We start from the raw sequence: 27,642 nt of genomic DNA on the forward strand, positions 1-27,642 counted from the left end.
AACTTTGTGGTTAACAGAGGAACTGGGCTCTGTTATGATCCCTATACTGGAAACTAGATAATGCTACAAAACCCCACATTACTTCCCAGAAGCTCACACAGGGATGGATGCTAGTAATTGCCAATGCGTGCATATATAACAGTTTTCATTTTATGAAAAAGATAGAAGGAAATTTATTCACACAGTCCTCTGTTGACAATCACAAGTGCAGTACGGGGGTAAAAGTTGTGGGGTTTGCTATTCTATTTAATAGTAAAAGGAAGCATCCTTCAAGCCTTGGTTCTTGTCTCCACTGCTATCTCACTTTCTGCAGCTCCTGTCTCAGCCAGGATGGCAGAGGCTGCCCCAGTCTGTGTAGCAGTTTCGACAGTTCCACATTATGATCACGGTAGTAGTTAGAGAGGAAAGTTCTAGACTGGAAAGCAAAAAGAAAAAAAAAAACTTGAAGGACGTTATTAGTTCATTAAACAGAGTTATGCAACCTACATTTCTTAAGAAATTCTATTACAATATAGGTGTCTATAAAATATGCATTTCTTTGGATTGTTCGCTAGATATCGCTCATCTTTACCTTTTAAAAAGATTTGGCAGAACTGTAGCTATAAAATAAAAATAGGTACAGGTATATCTTTTCTGGCTTATATACCACTGAGGCACTTATTTATTCAGTATTGGTCAAGTCTATGCAGAGAGAAAATTTGATGAGATGTAGTGACACTACAGAAGAATGAGGTAGGGACCTGAAGTGGTACCAAATCTACAAAAGTGAGCTAGAAAAAACACAGACATTTCCTTTAAAATTGGTCACTTTGTGTAAAATTGTGCCATAGCATAAAAAGTGAACATAAATAACCCTAAGAGCTGAAATTCATGATTAAAGAAATAACCTATGACTTTGCAAAAATATTTTCTGTTTGTTCAGGACAAAAATTTATGCTTTTAAAGCAAGAGTTTTTACTTCAAAAATAGTATAAGATCTCATTATAAAAATCATTATAATGAATTTTCTTGTGATTCTTAAATTCTTAGTCAAACTGGAATGATTGGCCCTTATTAGATGAGTGGGTAAAAAAAGAATGCTCAACTATATCAGTAGTCTTTATGTTTTCTTGTATTTCTGGGAAACCAGAAAATTTATAATTGGGTTTTGTCTCTGGATGTCACTTACCTTATATTATAACCCAATGAACATTGTTTTGTGTCTCTGATAAAATAGTACAGATGAACAATTTTCCTTGTGGAAGTATAGGAGCAATGGCCCAAACAGTTTTCGGTCTTGTTGAATTTATACCATCTCACTTAAGCCCTTTCCAATATTTTAACACAAATGAGTCTTGTTCTTCATAAAACTCCCTTGGCAACTTTGGTGCATACTGTGGAAATGGACTTAAGACAACTACATTTCGTTTTGTACCATCCATCGAATATTTCATTACATTTCTTCCCTTAAACCAGATTGTAAACACTTCAAAGTCTGGATAAGATGTTTGTAAAAGTAGTGAGAACATCACACTGATTTCCTGGCAGATTAGTGATTTCTGAAACTCTTTTGAAATTATTGAGTTCAAAGGTACAGTTTAAGGACTTTCTGGTACTTCTATTTCCATAGTAACACCTGAATCACTTCCATCCTCCCTTTGCCCACCTTGCCTTGGGAGAGATACTCATTATATCTGGCCCAGCTGATGACTAATTGGTTTCCCAACCTTAGTCTACTTCCTCATACCATCACTTTCTTTTTTTTTTAAGATTTTATTTATTTGACAGAGAGAGAGACAGCGAAAGAGGGAACACAAGCAGGGGGGAATGGGAGAGGGAGAAGCAGACTCCCCGCTGAGCAGGGAGTCTGATGTGGGGCTCCATCCCAGGACCCTGGGATCGTGACCTGAGCCTATGGCAGATGCTTAACCGACTGAGCCACCCAGGTGCCCCGTACCATCGCTTTTATTAAGAATTTCTTTTCCTGCTTTTGTAGTTTGTCATTGTTTTATGTATCTTATTATAAATCAATGACAATAACTAATTTACTCTCCTATAAAAAATCTGGGTTCATAACTGTTTTATCCTGTATCCTCTTTGTGATATTGTGATTTATGATATAAAATATATCTGGTTTTTGCTCCCTTTTCTGCCACAAAGCTCCTAAAATCCTTGGAATTTCCTGAATGAAAGAGTTATAAAGGTATCTTTTGTTATGTTAATTAACATTCTTCTGGAACCCGCCTGGATGGGGGCTGGTTGCTAGGAGAACCAACCATGTGATTAGAAGGTTGGAACTTTAAGTCCCACCCCACTGGCCTGGAGGAAAGAGGGGCTGGGGATTGAATCAGTTGCCATTTACCAAAGATTTAATCAATTATGTCTCTGTAATGAGACCTCCAATAAAAACCCAAAAAGGACTGGGTGTAGAGAACTTCCCTGTTGGTGAACATGAAGAGATTGGGGGAGAGTGGCTCACATAGAGGGCTTTCCCCATAACTTGCCCTATGCATCCCTTCCATCTGGCTGCTCCTGAGTTATATCCCTTTATGATTAACACATGATCTAGTAAGTGACATTTCTGTGAGTTCTGTGAGTCGCTGTCGCAAATGAACTGAACCCGGGGAGAAGAATGTTGGAACTTTCAATCTATGGCTGGCTGGTTGGTCAAAAGCACAGGTGACAACCTGAGCTTGCAACGGGTGTCTGAAGTTGGGGGTGGGCAGAGACAGCCTTACAGAACAGAGCCCTTAACATTGAGATTGACATTGAACCCACAGACAAGGTGGAGCGAATCAAGGAGCGTGTGGAGGAGAAAGAGGGCATCCCCCCACAGCAGCAGCGGCTCATCTACAGTGGAAAACAGATGAATGATGAGAAGACAGCAGCTGATTACAAGATCCTAGGTGGTTCAGTCCTCCACCTCGTGTTGGCTCTGAGAGGAGGAGGTGGTCTTAGGCAGTGATGGACCCTCCCTCCATTTTACCTCCTTACCCTGTCGCTCGTAATGAGGCATCATATATCCTCTCACTCTGTGGGACACCAGAGCCACTGCCCCTTCTCCTGGATGCCCAGTCTTGTTTGGTGGGAGACCGTGAGGACACCAGGACTCAGGGTTCCTGGCCCAAAGGGCCCTTGCTGCCTGTTGGGTTTTAGTTTGCAGTCCTGTGTGCTTCCCTCTCTTATGGCCATGTCCCTAGTTGTCAATAAAATATTTCCTGACCTCCTGGAAAAAAAAAAAATCTAATGCTATCTCAGGGTAGATATTGTCAGAACGGAGTTGAATTGTTGGATACCTAGCTGGTGTCTGAGCACTGATTGGTAGTGTGGAGAAACTTCCCCACCCACATGTTGGCTTTCCATTGCTCACCTCAGTACCCATGCATGGTACAGGCATAGCATACGCATATTTAATATATAATAATAATGTCTATGTATTTTATCCAAAATTACTTGTTTAGTAAACAATTCACTTAAGCACTTTACACATTTGGAAAATAGTTACTCTTCAGTAGGTATTTATGTTTCAACTGCATCCTAAAGGCAAACAATTCCTATGACTATCTCTCAATTATTGATCTCTGTGAGCCTATTTTCTAAATATATAAAACATTGATAGCAAAGAAAGAGAAGAAAAGGAAGCAAACACAATGTCCCTTATTTTGAAACACCGAGTTGTATGCATGAAATTTTACCAGAGTGTTTCAAAGATTAGGAAAATATTACCTCTGGATCCATGGATGGATATTTTCGGCCTTTGCTCTTTCCAAGACATTTGGTCTTTCCTCCTTCCAGTAGTTGACACCAAAAGCCCTTTTGGGGATCAAACCTACAAAAGATCAAACATATACATGATTATAAAAATATAATGATCATAAATTGTATACAGAATTTTAAGTGAGAGAGCCTCACCAGTTGGATAAAGAAATGCACTTTGGTATGCCCATTGTTTCAATTTAATTTAGTTCAGTTCTACAAATATTCAATGAATTGATTTAAAAGTCTAATTGAGATTAAATAAGCTTTATGTTATTATATATTTTTTAATATTTCTACTGAATGAAAAAAGACCTGAAAATCTTTAATCCAATCTTAGACTGAAATTATTAACTTAAATTTCATATTTTACCTATTCATCTATAAAAGATCAAGGACCAATCATCAAAACTGCAACCCATATACACAGGACTTTTAAAATATTTATTTACTTATTAATATGATTTCCCTGTCAAAATATGTTAACAGATTTCTTTGAAATCATTCAATGGTATATATTAAAGTGACTGAATGTAATGTAAGTATACTTTTGTGAATGTAAACATGAATTAAAGCTTCTAATTTGGAAGAATACTATAGTTTTTCAAGTTCAAAATGTTTACACTTTTTAAGGAGGAAATTAAAATTTTAAAAATAGAATTTATTATATTTTTTTCAAACAACATGAGGCACAGGCCATGCAAGTGGTGAATGGAAGATTAGACAACTCTTCATTTCTTTTGTTGAAGGCAAATGATCCTATGGGATAATTCAGGTCCCTATACTCTTAAAGAAAATTCTAATGTTTTGCTCCTATGGCTGCACAAAGTTACAAAAGAAAGGATGTGTGGCCTAATTATTTAAACTCAGATATATAAGAACTTTTGTTTAGGAATAACAAGATAGGAAAAATGGAAGAATAACTCAAATAAGAAGAGAAATTTTAAATTTATTGCTATGGGACTTGCTGCATGCATAAAACATCGAAAAGGTTTGCATTTTGTTGCTCAGCAGATGTTTTAGAAGGATGAAGCATAATTGACGGGGATGTAAAGTTAATTAGTTGCAGAATGTTTTGTTGCCCTGGGCCCATTCCTATAATACATGCACCTGCAATTTGCCTCTGCACATATGTGAACTCATTTAGGAGGGAGAGGGAACTTTTCTTCACAGTTCCCTGCCCATCCTATTTTTAGAGACCTGATCCTTGCAGTCCAGGTTGTCCTAGTACATGTTATCAATTAAAATTAAATACATCACTGGTTAAATGGATAAAAGGAAGACAAAGTCATTTCCAACCTGGACTTTTCAATCTACTCCTTGTCTATCACAGTCCTTTCTCTAGTTTTCATTAATTTCCCAAGAGGAAAAACAATTCAGCATGCTCTGCAAAATGAGATGGGGAAGTCGGCATAACTGTGCCCCTAAACAGCATTTTCTGCCTTAGGATGAGAATATTTAACTGCATTAAGGTAAAATACAGTTCTGGCAACAAAGCCAAGATATTTATACCCATGCTGAGAGCATCTCTTTTCCTCTCAGGTGTGTGGAGATCCCAGGACGGGCTGCAGTCTCTCCCTGTTTCCACAGCAGCTGTTGTTAGGCAGACCGTAATACAACTTGAGAAAGAAGGGCCATATTGAAAGTCAGATAGGGCTTTTAGATAGGGCTGTCATAGCTTTGACTCCACATTATTTTGCTGTCCTGGTTTCATTTATTGCATTGATGTTATATACTCTAACAGAGGGCATTTACTTTTTATAAGTTATATGAATTCATTGTTATGGTTTTATTTTAGTAGGCATGAAATTGTGAAATGAAGATGCAAAGCCTTTCTCAAATAACTATTGGACAACTTTGAGACAACAACGAATTGGTTGCCACACGACTTCTTTTATTACATTGAACATCACTACAGTTATTAATTTTTGTGATGTGAGACATATTAAAAACCATATATTTGGTACTTGTTTGTAATCTCTTCTTGAAAAGTATGATTTTACAGGTTTACTGAACCATAAGCAACTATTTGTAGTAAACAAGATAGAACCATTCCTTAAACTACCACAGGGAGGCAGGGAAAGACATGCTAACATCAATAACTATTAATGTAAAATGTATTCTAGGAAGCTTTGTCTACTTAATCAACAGGGGCATGCCTTGTATTGTTATTTCCATGTGTAGGTAAAAACTTCATTAGGGTTGTTTGAGTGGATCAGGAACAACCCAATCTTATTACTGCTTTTCCTGTCCTTCCATTACCCTCTCTAATTGTCTAATTGCTAATTCTAATCTGCTGTGACCTGGGAAATTATATAATCAGGCTTGTTAGAATTTTGTCTAAAATTTAACAGGCTTTGTATCAAGCCTTGTGAGGGAGTCAAGTACATGCCCTTTTAAAATATGTTTTGGCTCCTTGGAGGTTTTGATTGTTTATTGTGCTTCTTTACCTTCCCCCCCATCTTTAGTTACCCAAGTATATGGTTTTATTTTTCTAAGATGATTGCAACAATATCTCCCCTCCCATATTATTTTCTGCAGAATGCTCTTGCCCCTCCCCATCAAGAGGGGTAGGTCCATTGCCCTCACTATGGATTTGTATTGGCTTTAGTGACTTGATTGTAACCAATAAAATGAGGTGAAGTGAAAAGGATGCTGTGCGACTTGCAAGACTAGGTCAGAGAACGCTATGGCTGTGCTGGATCACACCTCCTTAACATATCACTCCCTCTCAGAACACAGCCACTACACTGTCGAAAAGCCACACAAAGAGGTCTCATCCCATTGAGCTTAGCCTTTGGGCCATCCCAGTCTAAAAGCCAGAGATATGAGTGAAGAAGTGAAGAAGCCTCCAGAAGATTCCAGTCCCCAGACATTTGATTCATACCCAGATAGTCACATTTCCCCCCTTGTGTCCCCAGGTTTTATGAGCAGAGGCAAGCTGTTACGGCTGTGTCTTGTCTGAATTCCCAGCCCCCAGAATTTATCAGCATAATAAAATGGCTGTGGTAATATGCTGATGGGTTTGGGGATGGTCTGTCATGCAACAATAAATAACTGGAACATTGCATGTGATTACATTTGGTTAGACATAATTTAATAAATACAAAGTAATATGAATTTATCCTTTTTCCAATTCTACCCCAAATACTGGTCACTTTCACAGAATTAATGATGGTCATCAGCACTTCATTTCTAACCTGTGAATTACTTGGGGTCTTCCCAAATTTTTTTCACCTTTGTAACTTCAATTTCTAGGACAATTTTTGCAGAGTAGGCATCTAAAAAATTTACTTAACCAAACTTATATTGGGAAAAAGCCCACCAAGAAGGGAGTTTGTGATATATAAAATGCCTATAGGATAACACTTGGCAAAATAAAGTATCTGTGGTATTCTAAAGGAAGACTCTACATGAATAATGATACTCCTTTGACTGCTTTTGAGTAGCATAATGATGTATAAATTCATAGCTAGTATTAATAATGCTATATACACACCTACCAGTGATAATTTATGATGGCAAATAATGGAAATGAAATCAAGCATGAGAATAGACTCACGTTAGTGCTTCAGAATAATTATAATGAGGTGTAACTCCCAGAAACTTCTGGACTTCATCCATCACAGTAGCTGGGTCAGATCTCAGCTGCTGTCCATCAATAATTAGCAACTATAAAGTCAAAAATAGTCACTTTGTGAAGAACAAGACTAAATTAAATAGACTGAACTGCCTCACTTGATCTGGTATGACATTAATCAGTTAGGTCAGTGTGAATAGGAAGAAAATATGCATTACTTAGGATACATTTTAATGTTTACTATTGTGTCCTTCCAAATAAACAACAATTGAAGTTTGCCATCGGCATTGTTTATAACCCTTAACTAACTTGATTGTAAATCAGAAATAAACACAGAAACTCTCTTGATTTAGTAGTTCAGGAGAAACTCAATTTTCCATCTGTCATGTAATCAGATAATTATTCAGCCTATGGAATCCCATGAGCTAACCTTGGAGCCAAAGACTTAGAAATGTCATTCAGATGAAAATTACTTATCTATTTTCCTTATAAACCATGACAAAGAACTCAGGTTTTAGTGATGACCTAATCTGGAGTAAAGAATATAAATAGTATGAATGTTCCCTCAAATCCTTACCTCTTGTTCTATCCCACACTCCTGGAGCTGTTACATCATTTTCCATTTTGACAGTCTAATGTGTGACCTCTTCCTCTCTAAGAGCCCTAGAGGACAGATGTCAGACTATCTGCATGTGGTGTTCCATAAAGGTATTGTCTAAATGGCTGTTCTATGAGTAGTTGAGTTACTACTTACGGATCACATGATGTCTCCTGTGTGAGGACTCAGCACTCTGAGACCAGCTACTACCCAAAAGAAGATCCCAAGAATATGTTTTACAGCCACTTAACATTTTAACATTATTATTGACATTAAAAATGTAAAAAATCCACATATCTTCTTTAGGTATGATTGTCTTATTATGAATTGTCTGTGGCAATGTTATTTCTTATTTTCTGTTCGTCAAGTGCAATACAGCCAAGGTATATTAAACAGAAGAAATTAATTTTAGGACCTTACCTGAGAAGTAGCAAAGTAAGTTAGCCATCTTTCTATGTGGACTGCATACCATCCAGGTACTAGGCATCTCCTTTGTAAAGTTTTTAGGTCAGATGGGGCCCAATGTCCGGTTGTGATAACTTCATAGAAATTAAACCTCAGGGCAGCTGGATCTTCATGTGATCGTTGGTGCTTTAACAAGAAAGTCAATTGTAAAATTGGTGTTCTTTATGCATGCACGGTATGTGTGCATGTTTGTGTTTGATGTATGTACATGGGTGTGTCTTTTATTTCCAAAAAGTAATGAAAATGATAAATTAATTTTAGAATGAAAAAATAAAGAGTGCATATATTAAAAGCCAGGCAATGGCATATTGCTTATTTAAAGTACAAGCCTTCCATGTATATCAAGTGGTATGCACATAAGCCTGTGGTTGTCTTTGCGTTTACATACAAGGCGAGAGAGAGAGTACAGGATTTTCTTCATGGGTCTGATTAAAAGTGAATAGATATTGGGGACTAGACAAATCAAGCCCAGTGAAAAGAGATTTAGATTGGCGAGAGCAGATTCATATATTACTCTGCTCATCGTCTCATCATAGTTATTCCTACAGGTTCTGACATTTCCCCAATATCCCTCTGTGGCAGAGGCTATGAGCATAGAGAAAGTGGATGTGTATTCCAAATACTTGTTTAGGTGTCATAAAGATGTTGGTGTTGCCCAAAGTCCTTTCCTTTTGCTCTCCCAAGAATTTCCATCTATCTGTGCTAATTTACAAGTACTGATCCACTACTACTTTTCAGTACCAAATCTCTGAGTCTTTCATACCAAACCATCAATAGTCAAGCTCAAGAGCCCAATACAATAAGAGATTTTGCAGTCAATACAATTTCATAAGCATTCACTAAGCTCCTTACCAGAACAAAAAACTGCTATAGATTCTGGAGATAGAAAGATACAAGCAAAATGTAATCTCTATCTTCAAAGAAATAAAAATTTTCTATGGGAGGCAATAGATTAACAGACTATAATAAAGTCAGATATTTGACTAGAGTCATATATATTGCTTTGGTAGCCAGACCAATAGGTGATCAATTCTGAATGAAAGATGATAGGATCTTTTTTTTTTTAATATTTTATTTATTTGACAGAGAGAGGGATAGCGAGAGCAGGAACACAAGCAGGGGGTGTGGGAGAGGGAGAAGCAGGCTTCCCGCCGAGCAGGGAGCCCGATGTGGGGCTGGATCCCGGGACTCCGGGATCATGACCTGAGCCGAAGGCAGACGCTTAACGACTGAGCCACCCAGGCGCCCGATGATAGGATCTTTTTAAGTGGTTGAAAATTTTGAGCTAAAATGTAATAACAGAGATTTTTATAAGTCAAAAAAATAAACATAGAAACTAAGAGAAATTGATCTCTTAAGTTTGAGTGAAAGTGTGTGAATTGTGGGAATGGATGAACTGATTTTGCAAGATATCTAAAAGTTTAACATAAAGAAAATTAACTACAGGATGAGGATGGGAGTGTATTAGGACTTGATGTAATTGTGTAATCGCAGTTTATCTATGTGAGTTAGAAAAATGAAAAAAGTAAAGATGAGTAAGAAGTGGTTAAACAGTAACCAGTGAGTGGTAGATTGGTGGAATAAAACTTTTGAAGGCCTCTCATTATTTTATATTTATTGACATTCTTATATGTATATGCATTATGCTGAGTACATAGAGACTACATAATACACTGAATTAATACTATGTGTAGAAACTACATAACTTGAATAAAGGAATCTAAAAATACTATGTGCATATTAATATGTTAATGCTAAAATTTCTATTTTAAGCAGTGATAATATGGAACTGTACTTAATCTTCTCTACATTGATTTATAAAAGTTTAACACCAACTTTTCTTTATATTCCTGCAAGTAGAAGATTAGCATAAAAATATGACCAGAAGTCACAAAAGGACATATTTTATGGAAAAAATAGCACTATAGCTTCTTTGTGAGGCCCATTTTAAAAATGTGGGATAGAAATTACAGTGGCAGGTGACATTTGTAGGAGTTTCTGAATTATACCTGCTGAGCTTTGGATTTATGGTATTTACTGAATAGACAGGCTTAGCTAAGTAATAGGCTGCATTATTTTGAAATGTGGAGCAGTTTGGGGACCCTACTCTTAGCAATATGGCAATAAAAATATCAGGAAAAATAATTCCTTTCAAACATGTATGTTCAAAGAATTTACTTGAAGAAGCAGGCACAGATTCTCTTTTATTTAAATAGTTTAATCTATGTGAGAAAAGATTCATATAAATTTGTTCTATGTTTTCTGCTAGGAAATGTGCAACATTTGACCCCAAGTACTTATATTCAACATTTTTAATGAAGGCTTAATATTTCAATGCTTTTGTTACTTTTTTTTTAAAGTAAGTTTATGTTGCTTTGCAATATGAATTTTCATAAAGTGAGAAAGGCACATTTTTCTATCTTGAGGGAGACAGTGACTCATGGATTCTAATAACACTTGGATCTTACTCCCAATCCGGGTGTTCTCCTAGGATCCCTGACCTCTTGTAATCCCAATGTACAGGGTCACATTTTTCTGTCCATTATTATTTGTTCTTGGCCATAAATGTTTATTGAAGAAAGTCAAGAAAAAGTATGAATAAAAAAATAAAGAATGGGTAAAAAATAAATGAAAAAAAAAGTAATAAAAAATGAAAATTTCTCGTATGCTCTTTAAAAATTCCCTTTAGTCCTTTTTTTTGGGCATTAATTTATATGTGCATTAAACATACACATACACAAATGCACTCATATCATGGGATTTTAGTACATGTACATTATTACCACCACAAATTCAGGATAACCTTTAATTAGGCTTTTACTGCTGTAGGCAATTTTACATTTTTGTGGTCAACTTTATCTCACCCCTGTACAAAGATTTCACACTGCCTTTTTTCTCTCCTCAAACTGCCATTGCCCAAATTATCCCCCTCTTTTTCATCAGATTAACTCATTCTCAACTTTCCAAAGGAAGGAGAGACCATTGGAATCATTTCAATTTCTCTATCTCAGACCTTCAGATTAAGTTTTAATGGAAGGATTCTTAACCAGAGCCCTACTGATATAATTCAGAGGGTCTATGAACTTGGATCTGAACAACAACAACAAAATAGTCTTTTTATTTTCAGTAACTTTTAAATGAAATTTTGCATGTATTATACCAGTAAAAATCAGGTCTTTTTGTATCACAATACAGGTGTTTCAGATATATCAAAATGCTGTTCATGCTCAATCCTACTTCAACATTACAGCAGTATTGGTCCCATCATTAGATCTGGCCATTTAATTCTTTTTTTTTTTTAATTTAATTTTTATTTTTTTTAAGATTTTATTTATTTATTTGCGAGAGAGAGAATGAGAGACAGAGAGCATGAGAGGGAGGAGGGTCAGAGGGAGAAGCAGACTCCCCGCCGAGCAGGGAGCCCGATGCGGGACTCGATCCCGGGACTCCAGGATCATGACCTGAGCCCAATGCGGGACTCGATCCCGGGACTCCAGGATCATGACCTGAGCCGAAGGCAGTCGCTTAACCAACTGAGCCACCCAGGCGCCCCCTGGCCATTTAATTCTTAAATAAATAAAGATTTTTTACTGATTTAAAAATTACTTTGATAATTATATTTTTAAAAAGTTGTTTCTTTGTAATTCTATGTAGTTTTATGCTTTTCAAACGTGTTTCTGAAATGGGACCATAGACTCCAGCAGCTTGCCAGGAGGCTCCCTGCACCAGAAGAGTGAAGTCTGGAAATGGATGCTTCCCTCCCATCTAAGTTATTTCCTATAGTCATCTCTTCCTAGCTCCTCAGGATCCTCATGGGACTGATACCCAGATTTCTCTCCTGGGCCTTAAACATCTCTCCTTTTTTTTTGGAAACATCTCATGATTCAAATCACGACCACCATAGAGCACAGTTTCCTTGAACCCACTTTAACTTCTCTGAAACAAGCCTGTGTCTTGTTTTTCCCCTTTGAAATCTCACATTTTTTTTTTTCTTCTTCCCACTTAGTTTCTCCTCCACCAAATCCATCTGGTTTTGCTCTTTTCATTGTCTCACTAAAGGTTCCACTTCTCTCAATGTCTTTCAACTCAGTGAAAATAATTCAGGCCTTGTTTGGTCCAACTGTCTAATTTCTTAGCAGCCCTTTGACACTTGTCACCTCCTCCATTTGGTAGTACTCGGTCCCCTTGTATTCAGTGTCATCACACTCCTGGATTTTCTTCTACTCCTCTGGCTGTGTTCTCTTGTCTCCCTGGCTGCCTCATCGTTCTCTATACTTTGTTTCTCTAAACTCTCTCCTTAGGCAGTTTCCCCATGTTTGTGGCTTTTTGCCTCTGATTCACAGATTTCTGTCTCCAGCTCCGACCTCTCCCCAGAGTGCCTGCTGACTCTGCGGTTCGTCTCCGTATGACAGTGAGTCCGGACCTCATGGTTACCGCCTGTGCCACATCTTTAGCACCCCTCCCCCCAACCAGTCCTGTTTCCTTCTTCAGTGCTTCTATTTTTATGGGAATCTATACTCGTCATCCAGTTGTCCACATCGGAAATTTGGTTCATCCTTGACTGTTTCCTCACCAGGTTCTATTGGTTTTAATCCCTACATGTCCCTTGATACTTTATACTTCACTCAGTCTGTTCTTACTCTCACTGTCAATGCTGCCTCTATTTCTTACCTGCCTCTAAAAGGAAATCTGGTAGTCACACACTGGCTTAACTCTTCAAAGGCTTTCAGTTGCTTGAAGAATGGCAGCCACATGATTCCCCCTCCTGAGTTCTGTCCCCTGTGTACGTCTCAGACTGATCTCCCACAGGTCACCTCAGGTTTTGCTCTCTAGCCACATGGAAGTTTCCTCAGTTCTGTAAATGTGCTAAGGTTCCTTGCACCCAGGGGACCACATATACTTTTCCCTCCCCCCGACTCTCCTTCTACCCCACATTTTTTGACTAGTACTGGGATGTATAAGGGGATAAATATTTGTCCATCCCTTTGAAGTTTCTGATTGATTCCAGAAGAGGATCCATAGCACAACAGGACCCTTACAAAACTATTTTGATAATTATTGCCAAATTAGTTTTCAGAAAAGATCTCCATCTATATTGCAACGTTTGAATATCTTTACCATCACGCCCTTGCCAGCAAGGAGAATAAACAATACAATTTTTGTCAAATGATATTCAAAAAGAATATCATTTTGATTTATATTTTGTGGCTTCCTAATTAGGTTGATCATTTTTCATATAAACTGCTGAGCAGTTACATTTGTGGGTGTCTTTGTGCATGTGAAATGTCTATCTATGTGTTTTGTTCATTTGCTCATTTTTCTACTGAGATATTATATTTTTTTATTTTTACCAATTTACAGAAACTTTTTTTTTTTACAAATTAAGGGTACTAAACCATTTACCATGTATTATTAAAGATGCTCTACTTAGATATGTACTTTTATTTTAATTCTGACAGACTAATATTTTACATTATACTGTCTATTCAATCTATTAATCTTTTATGTCTGATGTTTTCTATTACTTTATGCTTGAAATTCCTTGCCCAACTTCACACGAATCAAATATTCAGCTTTTATCACTTGTAATTTCTTTTCTTTTCCTTTCTTTTTTTTGGAGGGTGTTAGCTCTGTAACATTTGACTGTTGAATACATCTGGACATCTAGACTTTATTTTGGTATTTACCATTGCTTACATTTAAGCTATGGCCAAATGTTTTTAAAAGTATTTTTTACTGCTTCATACCTGGTACCAAGAGTATGCCCGGTCTGAGGGGTCGATGAGGATGGTGATGATCTTGGCTTTGGGGACCAGAGATGCAGCTCGCTTGGGAGCTTCTTCTGAATGGAAGTAATTAGCACTCTTTTCAAATAGAAAGTCACTTGTAATGTTGGATGGAGTAGGAAAAAAGTCCATATACCTGAAGGCAGAGAAAAATAATCAGAGATTTAAGTTTTTCTTCAACATGCTATGGATATTAAATATTTGAACATTTTTACATTCATTTATATTGATGTCTACTTATTAGTGTCATAATAGTTGAAATCATGGCTATGCTATATACTTTGGCAGTAAGACAATCTGAAGTATTACTGTTTTAATGAACTATGTAGGGCAGGGGAAAGGGAGATGAAATAGGTGGATTGTTAAGAACAGAGGGAAAATCTTTTAGATTTCGGATGATGATCTCTGCTATCATAAGTCAAATCCAGAAAAATTAAGTTTACCCTTGGCAAAAGGCAAATTACAAAGTCTTGCCTAGTAAATATTTTAAAATAGTAAATTCTTGTTTGCAAGCTTGAATGCAAAATTTTTAATTTGAGATGAAAGTGCACAAGAGAGGAGGATGTAAGTCAGAAGAGCTATAAAATCCTAAGCAGAGTAGGGCATAGCTGCCCTCCTCCTTTTTAACTTCTGCGTAATTTGTTGTATGTGTAGCAATGTGAACACATTATAGTCTATCTAGAGTCATTAAGAGGATATTTCCTGCCAGTTGATCCTGTGGTGCCTTGGTAGGTTCACTCCTCCATATGCTGTCGGAACATTCCTCTGTGTGTAGATTATGGAATCAATATGTTCGGAGGTTAACTCAGTGCAAGGCTTTAATTATGTGTGTAATCCTCCTTACAGCTCATCACTTCTCTAACCCTCAAATATTCTAGAAATAAATAATGAGAGCAATTAAGAATTCATATAAGACACTTATTTTCCTCTTTGACATTTGTTATTATGTTTCCCAAATGTGAAGTGGTGAAAAGCCTCATCTATATTCCTGCTTAACAATTTGTGTTCCATTTGAGCTCAGAGATAAGAAAAAATTGCTGTTCTGCTTTTAGTAACTTGCATGCACTTCCAAAATTCATTTAGTCTTTTTAAAGTAAGGTAGAATAGTCATATCTTAGATGCAGAGTGGGCACATCTCTACCCGTGATAGGAAGCCAGATCTGCTTACCGGCATTGCCCCTCCCCTACTCTAGCCCTAGCTGGGTCTAAACAGAACAGGCCTCTTGTTGAGGACAGGCTCATATGTGGTGTTGACATAAAGTTACACACTGCAGAGTTATGCATTTAGGGGAATTTTCCCTGGAGGAGATTTGCCTTATATAACTGGAAGTTGGAATCAGTGTGATAGTTTCTTAGAAAATTGGAATAAAGCTAGAAAAAAGCCCCAGAGTAAAGACCAGTTCTAATATCAGGTTTATTCTATTTCAGTTTAGGGAAAATATTGTGATTTTAAAATTTTTCATAATTTATTAAATGCAAAGTAGTATTCCTTTTATGCATGTGCACGGCTGGCATTAATACGGTTTTGGAAATGCTATGTTATTATTTGCATGACAAATATCAGCTTATCTTATAATACAACATTTTATAGTCTATGTGGTTAATGAAGATACATGTCACAGAGTATAAAATAACTTATTTATTTGTTTCCTCAAGAATCATTTGTGAAGACAAATTATGTAGTTAAAAAAAAATTCTAGACGCAGTAAAATAATAATATGCTTAAGCAGAATTTTAAATTTCCTTATGAATAATTCTGAAAAAAATTCCATAATCTTTTTTATTCAATCATATTAATTTACCAGAAAAATATTATCATTATTGCACTGTCCAAATCAAATTATAGGCAACACTGATTAAACATATCATTGTTATAAATTAATTTCTAATTCACTATGGTAGAATTGAGCATAACAAATTTATGCTGTAATTATGTAGATGCCACACATACATCTATAATCGCTGTGCTGTGATTGAGCATGTGTTAATAATGGTCTTTATTTTTCATTATTTTCCTTACCAATCGATTCCCTTGTGGTAGTTGTTGCCATTAAAGAATTGAACTTCTTCAAATGTTTTGGGACTGGGAAGATTGCTGATGATGGAAGGGTGCATAAGAAGGAATAAATAAAGTGCAGTTGTTCCTATAGCAAAAAAGGAGGCAAAGGGTTATATATGGCAACAAAAGAAGAGACAAATACTATTTTAGCAAAATTTTTGCTCAAAAAGTAATATCCAGAAGACCAAATTTTCTGGTATTAAAATGATTTCCTTAAGGGACCCCTGGGTGGCTCTGTCGGTTAAGCGTCTGCCTTCGGCTCAGGTCATGATCCCAGGGTCCTGGGATCCAGCCCCATGTAGGGCTTCCTGCTCAGCGGGGAGTCTGCTTCTTCCTCTGCCTCTATCCTCCCCACCCCCCCCAGTCCCCCTGCTCATGCTCTCATTCTCTCTCTCTCTCAGTGTCTCAAATAAGTAAAACCTTTAAAAAAATGATTTCCTTAAAATCAATTAGGTGCATTTCATGTGGCAACAATCTAAGTTTTCTTTTGTTAGTCTTCATGATTCCATTTACCTAAACATCTGATTTAATATTAGTACATAAGCAAAGTGAAGCAGACTGATGATACAGCTCTTTCCCTCTCTGATTTTTTTTTTTTTACATTTTTTTCTGTTTGATATGCAATACCTATTCTCCTGTTTATAGGGTGACACAGAGTTTCTGCTTTAAATTATTTTATTTGAGGTAAAAGTCAGTTTATTTGAAGAAAAATATGAAATAAGATACCACAGGAGATGTATAACATACAAAAAATGCAAAAAACACATAGGTGGTTGTACAAAGGTAAGACAAAACTGGGCATCTGAAGGGGATGATACTGTGCTTTAAGCTGGGAGAGAACTTCAGAAACTGGTGGTTCAATTTCCCTCTGGGAGTCAGGTGAGTGGCTAAAGCATCAAGGGCATCCAGCACTATACCTGAACCTGGTAGATCTCAATATTATATTCAAATCAATTAAATTAAATCAAACTATTCAACACATGCTGACTGGTGCTACTCTATGTGAATCCCTGGTGATAATTTTTTTTTTTTCCCTGGTGAGAACTCTTGAGAAGAAAAACTCATTTGCTGGCCTTGATCATCTTAAAGTGTATGTGTGGACTTGGGTCAAGTAAACAAGTAATTGCAACATAGTGAGACAGTTTCCATAGTGAGAGAAGACCAGAGTGCTTTTCTAACACATGAGAGAATGGGTGACTTAGACTTGAGAAGTCAGCGAAAGCTTCCAAAAGGAAGCATTTTCTCAGCTTGTACCTTAAAAACTTAAGTGTTCCCAGTAAGGTTGAAAGAGGAGGGCAGGAATCTGGAAAGATGACCATTTGAATGTCCTACCTGGCTAAATGAGGCAATCTGATCTGATAAACTGAAGCACTAGGCTGGACAGACCGGCTGATAGAACCCACAGAGCGTACACATCACAGAAGGCTCAGATGTAATCTCTGACCCTTGTTTCTGTTTGAGTTGGGCCAGAGACTGAGGGCCACGGTGGAAAGAATCATGGAGTGACTGGGTTTTCATAGTTCTCGTGAATCAAAATTTCCCTTCTGGAAAAGATCCCTTTTGTAACACATTGGACCCAGGAGGGTTAGTTGGATTTCCTAGCCCTAGCAGAGGGGGAGATGAGCTACACAGGTGGGCTGGTAGGACAGTTACAATTGCAGCTAGGGATCTGGAAGCCGAGCAGATCATCAGAGAATTGGCATTTTATTCCAACGTATCTTAAGCTCATAGGAGCAAAGGCTACTGTGCTTTAAGTATTAATGAGATGGCCACCTGATTGGATCTTCACAGCTTTACGTGACCACCAAGACTGAATAGGGGCATGAGTAGTTAAAGGAAAGTGATAACAGATCTAAGGGGACCAACACCTTGGACAGAAGAAAGGTGAAAGGAATACAGAATAGGTGGCTCCTAGTGAAACGGGAGGGTAAAAATTAATAAATGCCCTTAGAAATTTAATTACTAATTAAAAGCAACTTTTAATTATTTTTATTTTTTTTAAGATTTATTTTTTTATTTTAGAGAGAGAGAGCACAAGTGAGCACAGGGGTAGGGGCAGAGGAAGAGGGAGAGAGAATCTCAAGCAGATTCCCACCCTGAGTGCAGAACCCACCTAGGGCTCCATCTCAGGACTCTGAGATCATGACCTGAGCCAAAACCAAGAGTCAGACGCTTAACCGACTGAGCCACCCAGGCGCCCCAAAACAACTTTTAAAAATTAACAAAAATAGGGGCGCCTGGGTGGCTCAGTAGGTTAAGCATCTGCCTTAGGCTCAGGTCATGATCCGGGAGTACTAGGATCGAGCCCCACATCGGGCTCTCTGCTCAGCAGGGAGGCTGCTTCTCCCTCTGCCCCTCACCTTGTTTGTGTTCTCTCTCTCTCTCTCAAATAAATAAATAAAATCTTAAAAAAGATAAAATGAAAATTAGCAAAAATGGAATCAAATCATATAAACTCAATTTAAAAATTAAAGGAGTCAGAACTAGTTAGGAACTGAATTAGAGGCCCAAAGGACCAGGCAGAACTGTCTCAGACACACTGAAAAACACAGACATAAAATTATGAGGAGCAATGGAGTCCTCAAGAACTGATCTGAAATGCTCCTGAAAATAACAGTTCAAAAAGGAAAAACTATGAGAGGAGGAACAAAAATGTTCCAGGGAGGGGTGCCTGGGTGGCTCAGTCATTAAGCATCTGCCTTCGGCTCAGGTCATGATCCCAGGGTCCTGGGATCGAGCCCTGCATCGGGCTCCCTGCTGGGCGGGAAGCCCGCTTCTCCCTCTCCCAGGCCCCTGCTTGTGTTCCGTCTCTCGCTGTGTGTCTCTGTCTGTCAAATAAATAAATAAAATCTTAAAAAAGAAAATGTTCCAGGGAGAAGAAATAAATTAGAGTACTGTATAGTAGTATTTGGAAGGGAGCAGGGAATTCAGAAGGGTTCTTTCTATATACCTTCTAGGATAGGACCTACATAAAAATGTTTAACTGATGATGGGAATGGTGTGTGTGTGTGCATGTGTGCACATGCGTGAGAAAGAGAGAGAGAGCGAGAGAGCGAGATTTGAGACACACAAGAGAGCTGAGAATATTGATAGTTTAATATCCCTGAGATGTTGAGACTGGATGGATCCAGGGTACAGATAAAGGAATATTTTTGAATTATTGCTGAATATCGCAAAATAAATACTTTATAATCTCACTCAGTAGCACGTACACATGTTTAATCACCCTGATGGTCACAGATTTATACCAGATCTCCCCAGAGTTATATAAAGTCAAAGGCACAGCACCTTCATGCCACCGAGAGCAGGAGGGACTTCGAGGAGGAGGAGGAGGGAGAAAGGACAGGAAGGAGAAAGCCCTTTCAATTGGGGACAGTAGGTATGTGGCTTGACATTCACATAATCAGTCATAGAACCTGGGCCCACTGCCCAAAAATGTGTATTTATTTTATTAACACCTGTATTTTCATCTATTACTGACATTTGTTTTTATCCAATGCCTTTGATATAAATATTTTGTGGAAGAAGTAAAAAAGACCTCATCCCTGACAGTACTCTCAGAGAAACTGCATTCTATCTTATATACAATCTTGTTTTTAGTTTTACCAGAGTAAGCCAATCAAATCATGAGAAAATAATATTGACAATGGGGACACTGATTTTCTGAGAGAGGTAAGGCCAACAAGTTATGCTTTTAGTATTATTGTGCTAGGGTGCCTGGGTGGCTCAGTCAGTGAATCGTCTGCCTTCAGCTCAGGTCCTGATCTGGGGTCCTGGGATCGAGTTCAGTGGGGAGTCTGCTTCTCTCTCTCCCTCACCCTCTGCCTCTCTCCCTCACCCTCTGCCTCTCTCCCCGCTTGCACTCTCTCTCTCTCTCAAATAAATAGATAAAATCTTAAAAAAAAAAAGAAAAAAGAATTATTGTGCTAAATTTAACCCTTTTGGAAATCCCCTCCTAACCTGGTAATATCAAAATTTGACCTGGAATCATGAAAGATGCCTACCTGTCCTAAGGATCCTAGTAGGACTTAGATTTAAGCTTTGAGTGCCATAAACCCAGGCCTACCCTGCTCTCTGCCTGGCCTCATTCACTGCCCCACTATCAGCTGACAGGAATTCCTTCCAGGATTCAGCAATGGAGAAGTGGGACAGCGGTTCCTTCCATTCGCACCTCACAACAATTGAGAAAATAGGGCTTTGAGGACTACTTTTATATCTCATGTTTATTGCAAAGGATGTGTAGGCCATGTTTAAGTTGTTTAAAGACAACTTCGCTTTGAAGACCAGATTCTTAGCAATTGCTGTGTCCAGGAAATTTACAGCTCTGACAGCAGTGGGAATTTTGCCAACTAAAGCAATAAGGAGAACAAAAGAAGACTTTAGACTTCTATGATTGAACAGATTTTAAGAATTATCACAACCGTTTTCACATTAGAATAGCATTTGCACAGCATATAAAATATTATTATCATCCAATTCCTTTATTTTAACTTGTTTGTTTGTTTGTTTGCCTTGGGGATGCCAAAAGCCGCTGAAAACTCGGTTATTTTCATACTGGTAGGTCAAATATTAAAATCTAAAGGTGTAAGTTATTGTCTTTATAAATACAAACAACAAGGAGGAAAACTAGATTTATACTTACTAACCTGTAGTTTTCTAGCAGAACTAAGAAGTAATAATATTCAATGACAAATGATAAAAGATATGACTTTAAATTAAATTTTTAGCATAATTTTACAACACAAGAATGTTTTCTTTCTTTAGTAGTCTTTCCAGAGTTAGCACTGCTATAAGAGAGTTGGTAGAAAATTAATGCACATTTTAAACAACAACAACACAAGTGATATATCTGAAAATACGTGCTGATTTTTTCCCCCTCCCTGCACATGTGTAACTTACTGTTGTAATACAATTTATATTCCTGAAGGAAGAAAAGATTTCAACAACCAATATCTAATAGTCTGGAAATTTTGCCCACAACATTTAAAATGATCTACTTGCTTGTATTACAAATATCTTCATCTGGGCCAGGCTTATTTATTGTGACTGTTTGTTTTGTGTTATGGTTTGTGCACTCACTGATGAAAATGCTTCTGGTCAAAGTAGTGAATTCAAAATACAGCAACTCAATAAAAACTTTAATTAATCAGAACATGAGCAAAGTGTATAAAACTGTCACATGCTGAAGAAAGTATAAAATATTCTAATTGAAAGTGTCATCTCATTGGTGAAATACTTTCACTCCTTTTACTGCAGTCTTATACACTTGTCCTTCAGCATATGAGAAAACACTAAGGGAAAAATGCCTGATGAACCTCAGGTGTATCAGGAAATAAGTCCAAACCATATTTATACTTAATAATTATTTTTAAAAAACAAATCACACATGTGGAATATTTGAAAGTAATAATGGCAATAGCTCTGAAAAAAATCAATTCAAGGCTGATATACAGTGCAAATTAGTTTAAATCAAGCCAAGTGCTTGCTTTATAACTTAATTTAGGAGATAATTAAGGCAAAGCTACAAAAAAGTAGGGATTAAAAATCAGACACTGCAACTGTGGTACATTAACACAAAGCTGTCAAAAACTGGACATCTGTTGAACAGCTTTAAAATCTATAGTTAAAATTTTGTCCTTAAGTCTAATTAATAGGCAGCCTTAGGGTCCCTTTGAGGATCATAGCATAAGGATGATCCACAGGGATGAAGAACAATTCAAATAATGAACTTGGATGGATATCTAGATATCTCACAAAGTGAGACCTAATCCAACTATACTGTATGACAGTGTGTTTCATGACAAAAAGGAAAAAAAAAAGAAAAAAAAAAAAAGAAAAAGAATCAGACAGCACAGTTGGCTATTCCTACCTGTTTTTTGTGGCCCGATGACAAGGAATTTTGGCAAGTGGTCACAAGTTTTCTCTCTGGACCAAATGTCTTTGTGCCGTTTATCATCGCATGGATTCTGCAGGAAGGAAGAATAATAAATCTTATTGTGTAATGAACCTCTGGCTGTGTAATGTAAAAATTGTTCAAAGGACAGGATCAAAATCTTGCCTGATACCCTAGAACTAGGAGTTAGACCCTGTTCTGGTTCTGGTTCTCTGATTTCCAAACTGTTTCCTTATACAATGGCACCTTCCTTCCTTTTCTAGCCCCAAGGCTAGAACTCAGCATCAAGTTGATCTTGCTGTTATCCTCTTCTGCAACTTGACCAGGTTCTAAGTGCTGGGATTCCACTCCATCTCTGGACTTACATTTCATGTCTGTATATCTGAGCTTTCACTTAACTTCATTTGACCATAGTTTCTCAGATATCTGAGCTCTGCCCTAATCTTTCCTATTTCTTTTTCCCTAGAGGCTGAAGGGCCATCCTTGAACTCCACACTTGGCCAACTTTTCCCTTCCTTTTTACACTATGCACTGTTCTGTGCTGATCCAGCAAATCCTAATGTTTGGCTATTCCTTATAAGCTGATGGCAAGTAGATAAGCATTTCCAGCCTATACCTCCATCCTGAGCTCTTAACCTATTTTTAAATTGCATTTGTATAATTGCTGTATAGATGTGGTGAGGAAATGCCAGATCCAACATATCCACAGGTCCAATTTTATCTCCATCTCAACCTTCTCCTGTTCCATTCTCCTTCCATTTCATTTAAGTGACCCACATTTATTATCTAAATCATGACACTTTTGAGAATTAAAAGGGCCATTAAATGAAAACAGTACAATTTTTAAAATACTTATTGACTGACAAGTTGATTTTATTAATAGTTAATCTAAATAATATATTAAAATCATTTTCATAAAATTCTGTCTAAAACCATATGTTAGGCATTAAAACAATTATAATTTTATTTTTATTATCCAAATATTAAAAATGACATATGATGACTAATCATTTATGTTTCATATTTATGTACTTTAATCAGTTCTTTAGTCACATCTTTTTCTAATACCACATCAGCAAAGTTCTACTAAAGAATGTTTTCAGTATGATCCTATTATGTTTTACTTTTCCATAAAACTGCCTGCAATCTCTTTCAAAGTTCCATTCATGATTAATAAATTTGAAAATGTTGATACTTTCAATGCACTCTTCTCTATAGACCACTACATTTTTAACTGGGGAAAAATATGCAATGTTGAGAAGTCTATGATTTTGCAGCACTTGTATTTGGCAAAATGGTCAAAAGTGTCAACATTGCATTCCAGCACAGAATATAAATTTGTCTAATTAAAAATAGGAGATCCATCAAGAAATGCTTACCACAGTTGAACTTCCAAAGTTCAATTAAAGAATGCCAAATTAAACCCTCTAGTTTATTTGAATTCTCATTACTTAATTTGTCTAGTCTCCTCCCTTCTTGCTTTGAAGCCTTTTTCTTTTAAGATGACAAAAAGCACTAAGGGAAGAGAAAAATATTATGTAAATATATTTTTTCTCAAAATAATATTTTAATATTTTTCTCAAAAATCATATTCAAAGCTGCTTTTCCTCAGGGTCATTATATAGACTGAAAGGGCCTAGATCATCTTGACATTCCACAGAACTTAACATTGGTTTACTATACTAATGATGTGATGTTAATTGTAGGTAACAGGTGTCAAGTATTCTGGCTGCCTTGGAAAGACACATGCACTCCAGAGGGTGAAAGAAAAGCCAGCAGAGTTTCAGGAGCCTACCACCTTTGGTGGTTCTTCAAGGTCCAGTGGTCTGGACCATGCCCAGACATCCCCACCAAAGCAAAGGTCTGTTCTTGTTCTTTGCAACTCCTACTACTAAGAAAGAAGCACAGGGCTTGATAGGCTTCTTTGGGTTTAGGAAGCAGCATTTTACTGCACTAGGGAATACTGCTCGGAGTCATTGACAGGGTGATGCATAAAATTGCTAGTTTTGAGTGGAACCCAGAACAAGAAAGAGTCCTGCAAAAGATAAGACTGAGGCAAAAGCAGCCCTCCCACTTGGCTCACATCTGGGCAGACCTATGGTACTTCGGCATCTGTGGTATAAAAGGATGGCAAATAGAGTTTTGGTCAAGCCCCGGAGGAGAAGCACGAAGTACACCCCCAAGGTTCTGCAGCAGGTGTGCCATTTGCAGCGGACCATCCCAACTGGTATCTACTCCTGTATGCTACAGAGCCCTAGAAGAGATAGTGTTTGCCATGAAGTTTCAAAGTGATTGTGTGGCCATAAGTGGTCATCATAAGCTGAATATTGGGTTGTACCCAGTAGCAGTTCATTGTAAGGCGGGAGTGGTATGTCTGGGATTGGTCTCAAGCAGATCCAAAGGCTACAAGTAACCTTATAAATGAGTGGCCCAGACCCTTCTGTCAACTATCACTGTTCACCAATATCTCTATATCAGCTCATTCCTACAGTTTCACTGAAGGCCCCCTACAATCTGCTGATGAAGGGGGGAAACTCAAGCTTGGTTTGTAGATAGGTTGAGTCGTATGTTGGCAGAGGGCTAAGATAGACTGCTGTTGCACCACAGCCCCATTCAGAGAGGTTCCTAAAAACCAGTAGTTAAGGGAAAACTTCCAGTGAACAGAGTTCTGGGCAATGTTCCTGGTCATCTACTTTTTTGTGGATAGACTAATAGGGCAGTGTAAGAATATAGCAGATGAATAGGCAGTGGTGAATGGATTAGCCAAGGGACTAAAAGGGGCAGCATGAAAATATTAGGGCTAATAAGTTCTAGGAAAAAGGCATGTGGATGAACGCATGATAGTGATCAAAAAGTGTGAGGAACTTGTACTACACATTAATGTACACCTGAGGGTATTCAGTGTAGAAGCACTAAACAACCAAGTGGACAGAATGATTCAGCCAGTTCCCAATATTCCCACATACCACCTAACCTCTGTCTTTAGCCAACCCATTGCTGAAGTAATGGAGTAGCCATGATAGCAAGATGGAGGCCATTCATGGGCCTCCTTCTCCTAAGTCTGCTCTAGTTATAGCCACTGTTGAATATCTGACTTGTCAGTAACAAAGACCAGTTCTAAATCCCAGAAATAGCACTAGCCTACCACTTAGTAGAAAATTGATTATATTGGACATTTCCATTTTGAAAAGGGCACTGATTCATCCTGAGCCCCGCTCACACATATTCAGAGTATGACTTTGCCTTCTCTACTCACAGAAACTGTTTCCACTTCTCTTTCCTGTTTCACTTTTTCCCCTTATAGGTTTTTCTTGAGAGCATCTCTTCAATAAATCATTTGGAACCAAATTTCTTATCTCAGACTTGATCCTAACATATTTTCCATCCCCAGCTTCCATTGGAACAAGAGTGGAGTGCAATATAAAAAGACCAGTGATATATAAAGACAACTGCACTATGTGAGAATTCACCTTGGAAAAAGTTAGGCTATATATCTTGGGTTTTTCTATGAATTCATCTGTAGAAACTGTGATAAAAGGAGTTAATTACAAGCCAATAAACTTCACATTTTTAAATTTATTTTGCATAATAATTGAAATTTTATTTTATTTTTACCAGTGTCTTTCTGCCATCATTTTATCTGGTATTTAATCTCAAATACTCAATAGTCTAGCTTCAGTTTAACTCTCTAGCCATAATTTTCACTATGGCAGACAAGGGTAATCTTTCTAGTCTCCTTTTCTTCCTTCAGTTATAGAACATTCCCTATTTTGCGTAGTCTGTAAGTTTCCAGCTAGAGACTGTATTTCACTCACTCTTTTGAATCAAACTTTCTTCATATGAATCATTTCAGTCCAAAGGAGAGAAAGCCAAAATGACGTCAATTATCTTCTTAAGGATAAAACCACTCTCCCTGGATTTCCCCTTTCTGACTGACTGCTGGCTGTAAAATGGATACAATTACAGCAGGTGCCTTGGACTCAGAGATGTTTAACCGCTGCCAACCGGGGGCCCTGGATGGCCATGTGGAAGAGAGCTGTCTAACTCTCCTAAATGGCCTGCCCGTTTTTAGACAGCTGTGTGAGTGAGAAATACGTGTCTATTTTATTTAGTCCATTTACTGTTTGGAATGTCATCATGATAGCAACATTGCCTGTACTCTAACTCAAGGTGTTTCAGAGCACTTGTCTGTGAGAAGGTAAAGAACCTGTGTCAGCATGTGAATTACTGAACTACTTACTTCAATAAGAACATCCTGCTATAAGAAAAAAAAAAGCAAAATTCCACCTGAAGCAGCCAGCATGCTCAGTGATATAGTTGGCTCATATGATGGCACAAACTTCCTATCTCATGGCAAATCAATAACAAACAATTCAAACCCGTCCACGGACCACACTTTGAGTAGCCCTGTTCTGAAGTGACAGTTGCCAACACCATACCCAAAAATAAACTCAAAATGGATTAAGAACCTAATATGAGTCTTGAAACCATAAAATTCCTAGAAGAGAAAAGGCAGTAATCTCTTTGGCTTTAGCAACATTTTCCTAGATATGTCCTCTCAGGCAAGGGAAACAAAAGCCAAAATAAATTAATAGGACTACACCAAAATAAAAAACGTTTGCACAGCAAAGGAAATCATCAATAAATGAAAAGGCAACCTACTGAATGGGAGAAGACATAGGCAAATGAAATATATGATAATGGGTTTATATTCAAAATATGTAAAGAACTTATACAACTCAACACCAAAAAAAAAAAAAAAAAAAAGATCTGATTAAAAAATGGGCAGGGGGCTGAACAGACACTTTTCCAAAGAAGACATACAGGTGACCAACAGATATATGAAAAGGTGCTCAACATCACTCATCATCAGGGAAATGCAAATCAAGCCACAGTGAGATATCACCTCACACCTGTCAGAATGACTGGAATCAAAGACAAGAAATAACAAGTGTTGGTGTGGACATGGAGAAAAAGGAACCCTCGGGCACTGTTGGCAGTAATGTAAATTGGTTCAGCCACTGTAGAAAACAGTATAAAGGGTCCTCAAAAAAGTAAGAATAGAAATACTGTGTGATCCAATAACTCCACCCTTGGATATTTACCCAAAGAAAACAAAAACACTAATTTGAAAAGATACATGCAGCTCTATGTTTACTGCAGAATTTTTATTTTTATTTATTTATTTTTTTTAAGATTTTATTTATTTATTTGAGAGAGGGAATGAAAGAGAGCACATGAGAGGGGGAAGGGTCAGAGGGAGAAGCAGACTCCCTGCTGAGCAGGGAGCCCGATGCGGGACTTGATCCTGGGACTCCAGGATCATGACCTGAGCCGAAGGCAGTTGCTTAGCCAACTGAGCCACCCAGGCACCCTACTGCAGAATTTTTTAAGTAACCAAGATATGGAAGGAACCTGAGGGACCCTCGATAGATGAATGGATAGAGAATATGTGGCATATACATACAATGGAATATTACTCAGCCATAAGAAAGAATGAGATCTTGACATTTGTGACAACATGGA

At 37.5% G+C, this 27,642-nt stretch overlaps 1 protein-coding gene across 1 annotated transcript in view; it reads right to left on the bottom strand.

Moving 5' to 3' along the window:
• Positions 1–295: 295 nt before the first annotated feature.
• Positions 296–27,642, bottom strand: part of LOC118027114 (bifunctional heparan sulfate N-deacetylase/N-sulfotransferase 4) — a 267,224-nt gene continuing 239,877 nt past the window's right edge. Inside the window, exons 7-13 of the mRNA XM_035030328.1 lie at positions 22,093–22,189; positions 16,185–16,308; positions 14,126–14,300; positions 8,334–8,504; positions 7,298–7,407; positions 3,706–3,808; positions 296–415 (exon numbers count right to left, since the gene is read on the bottom strand). Of these exons, the coding sequence (XP_034886219.1) occupies positions 296–415; positions 3,706–3,808; positions 7,298–7,407; positions 8,334–8,504; positions 14,126–14,300; positions 16,185–16,308; positions 22,093–22,189 (900 nt within the window). The remainder of the gene's footprint in view (positions 416–3,705; positions 3,809–7,297; positions 7,408–8,333; positions 8,505–14,125; positions 14,301–16,184; positions 16,309–22,092; positions 22,190–27,642) is intronic.

Source organism: Mirounga leonina, unplaced genomic scaffold, assembly GCF_011800145.1.
Source record: "Mirounga leonina isolate KUSES-001 unplaced genomic scaffold, KU_Mleo_1.0 Mir_357, whole genome shotgun sequence".
NCBI classification, from domain to species: Eukaryota; Metazoa; Chordata; class Mammalia; order Carnivora; family Phocidae; genus Mirounga; species Mirounga leonina.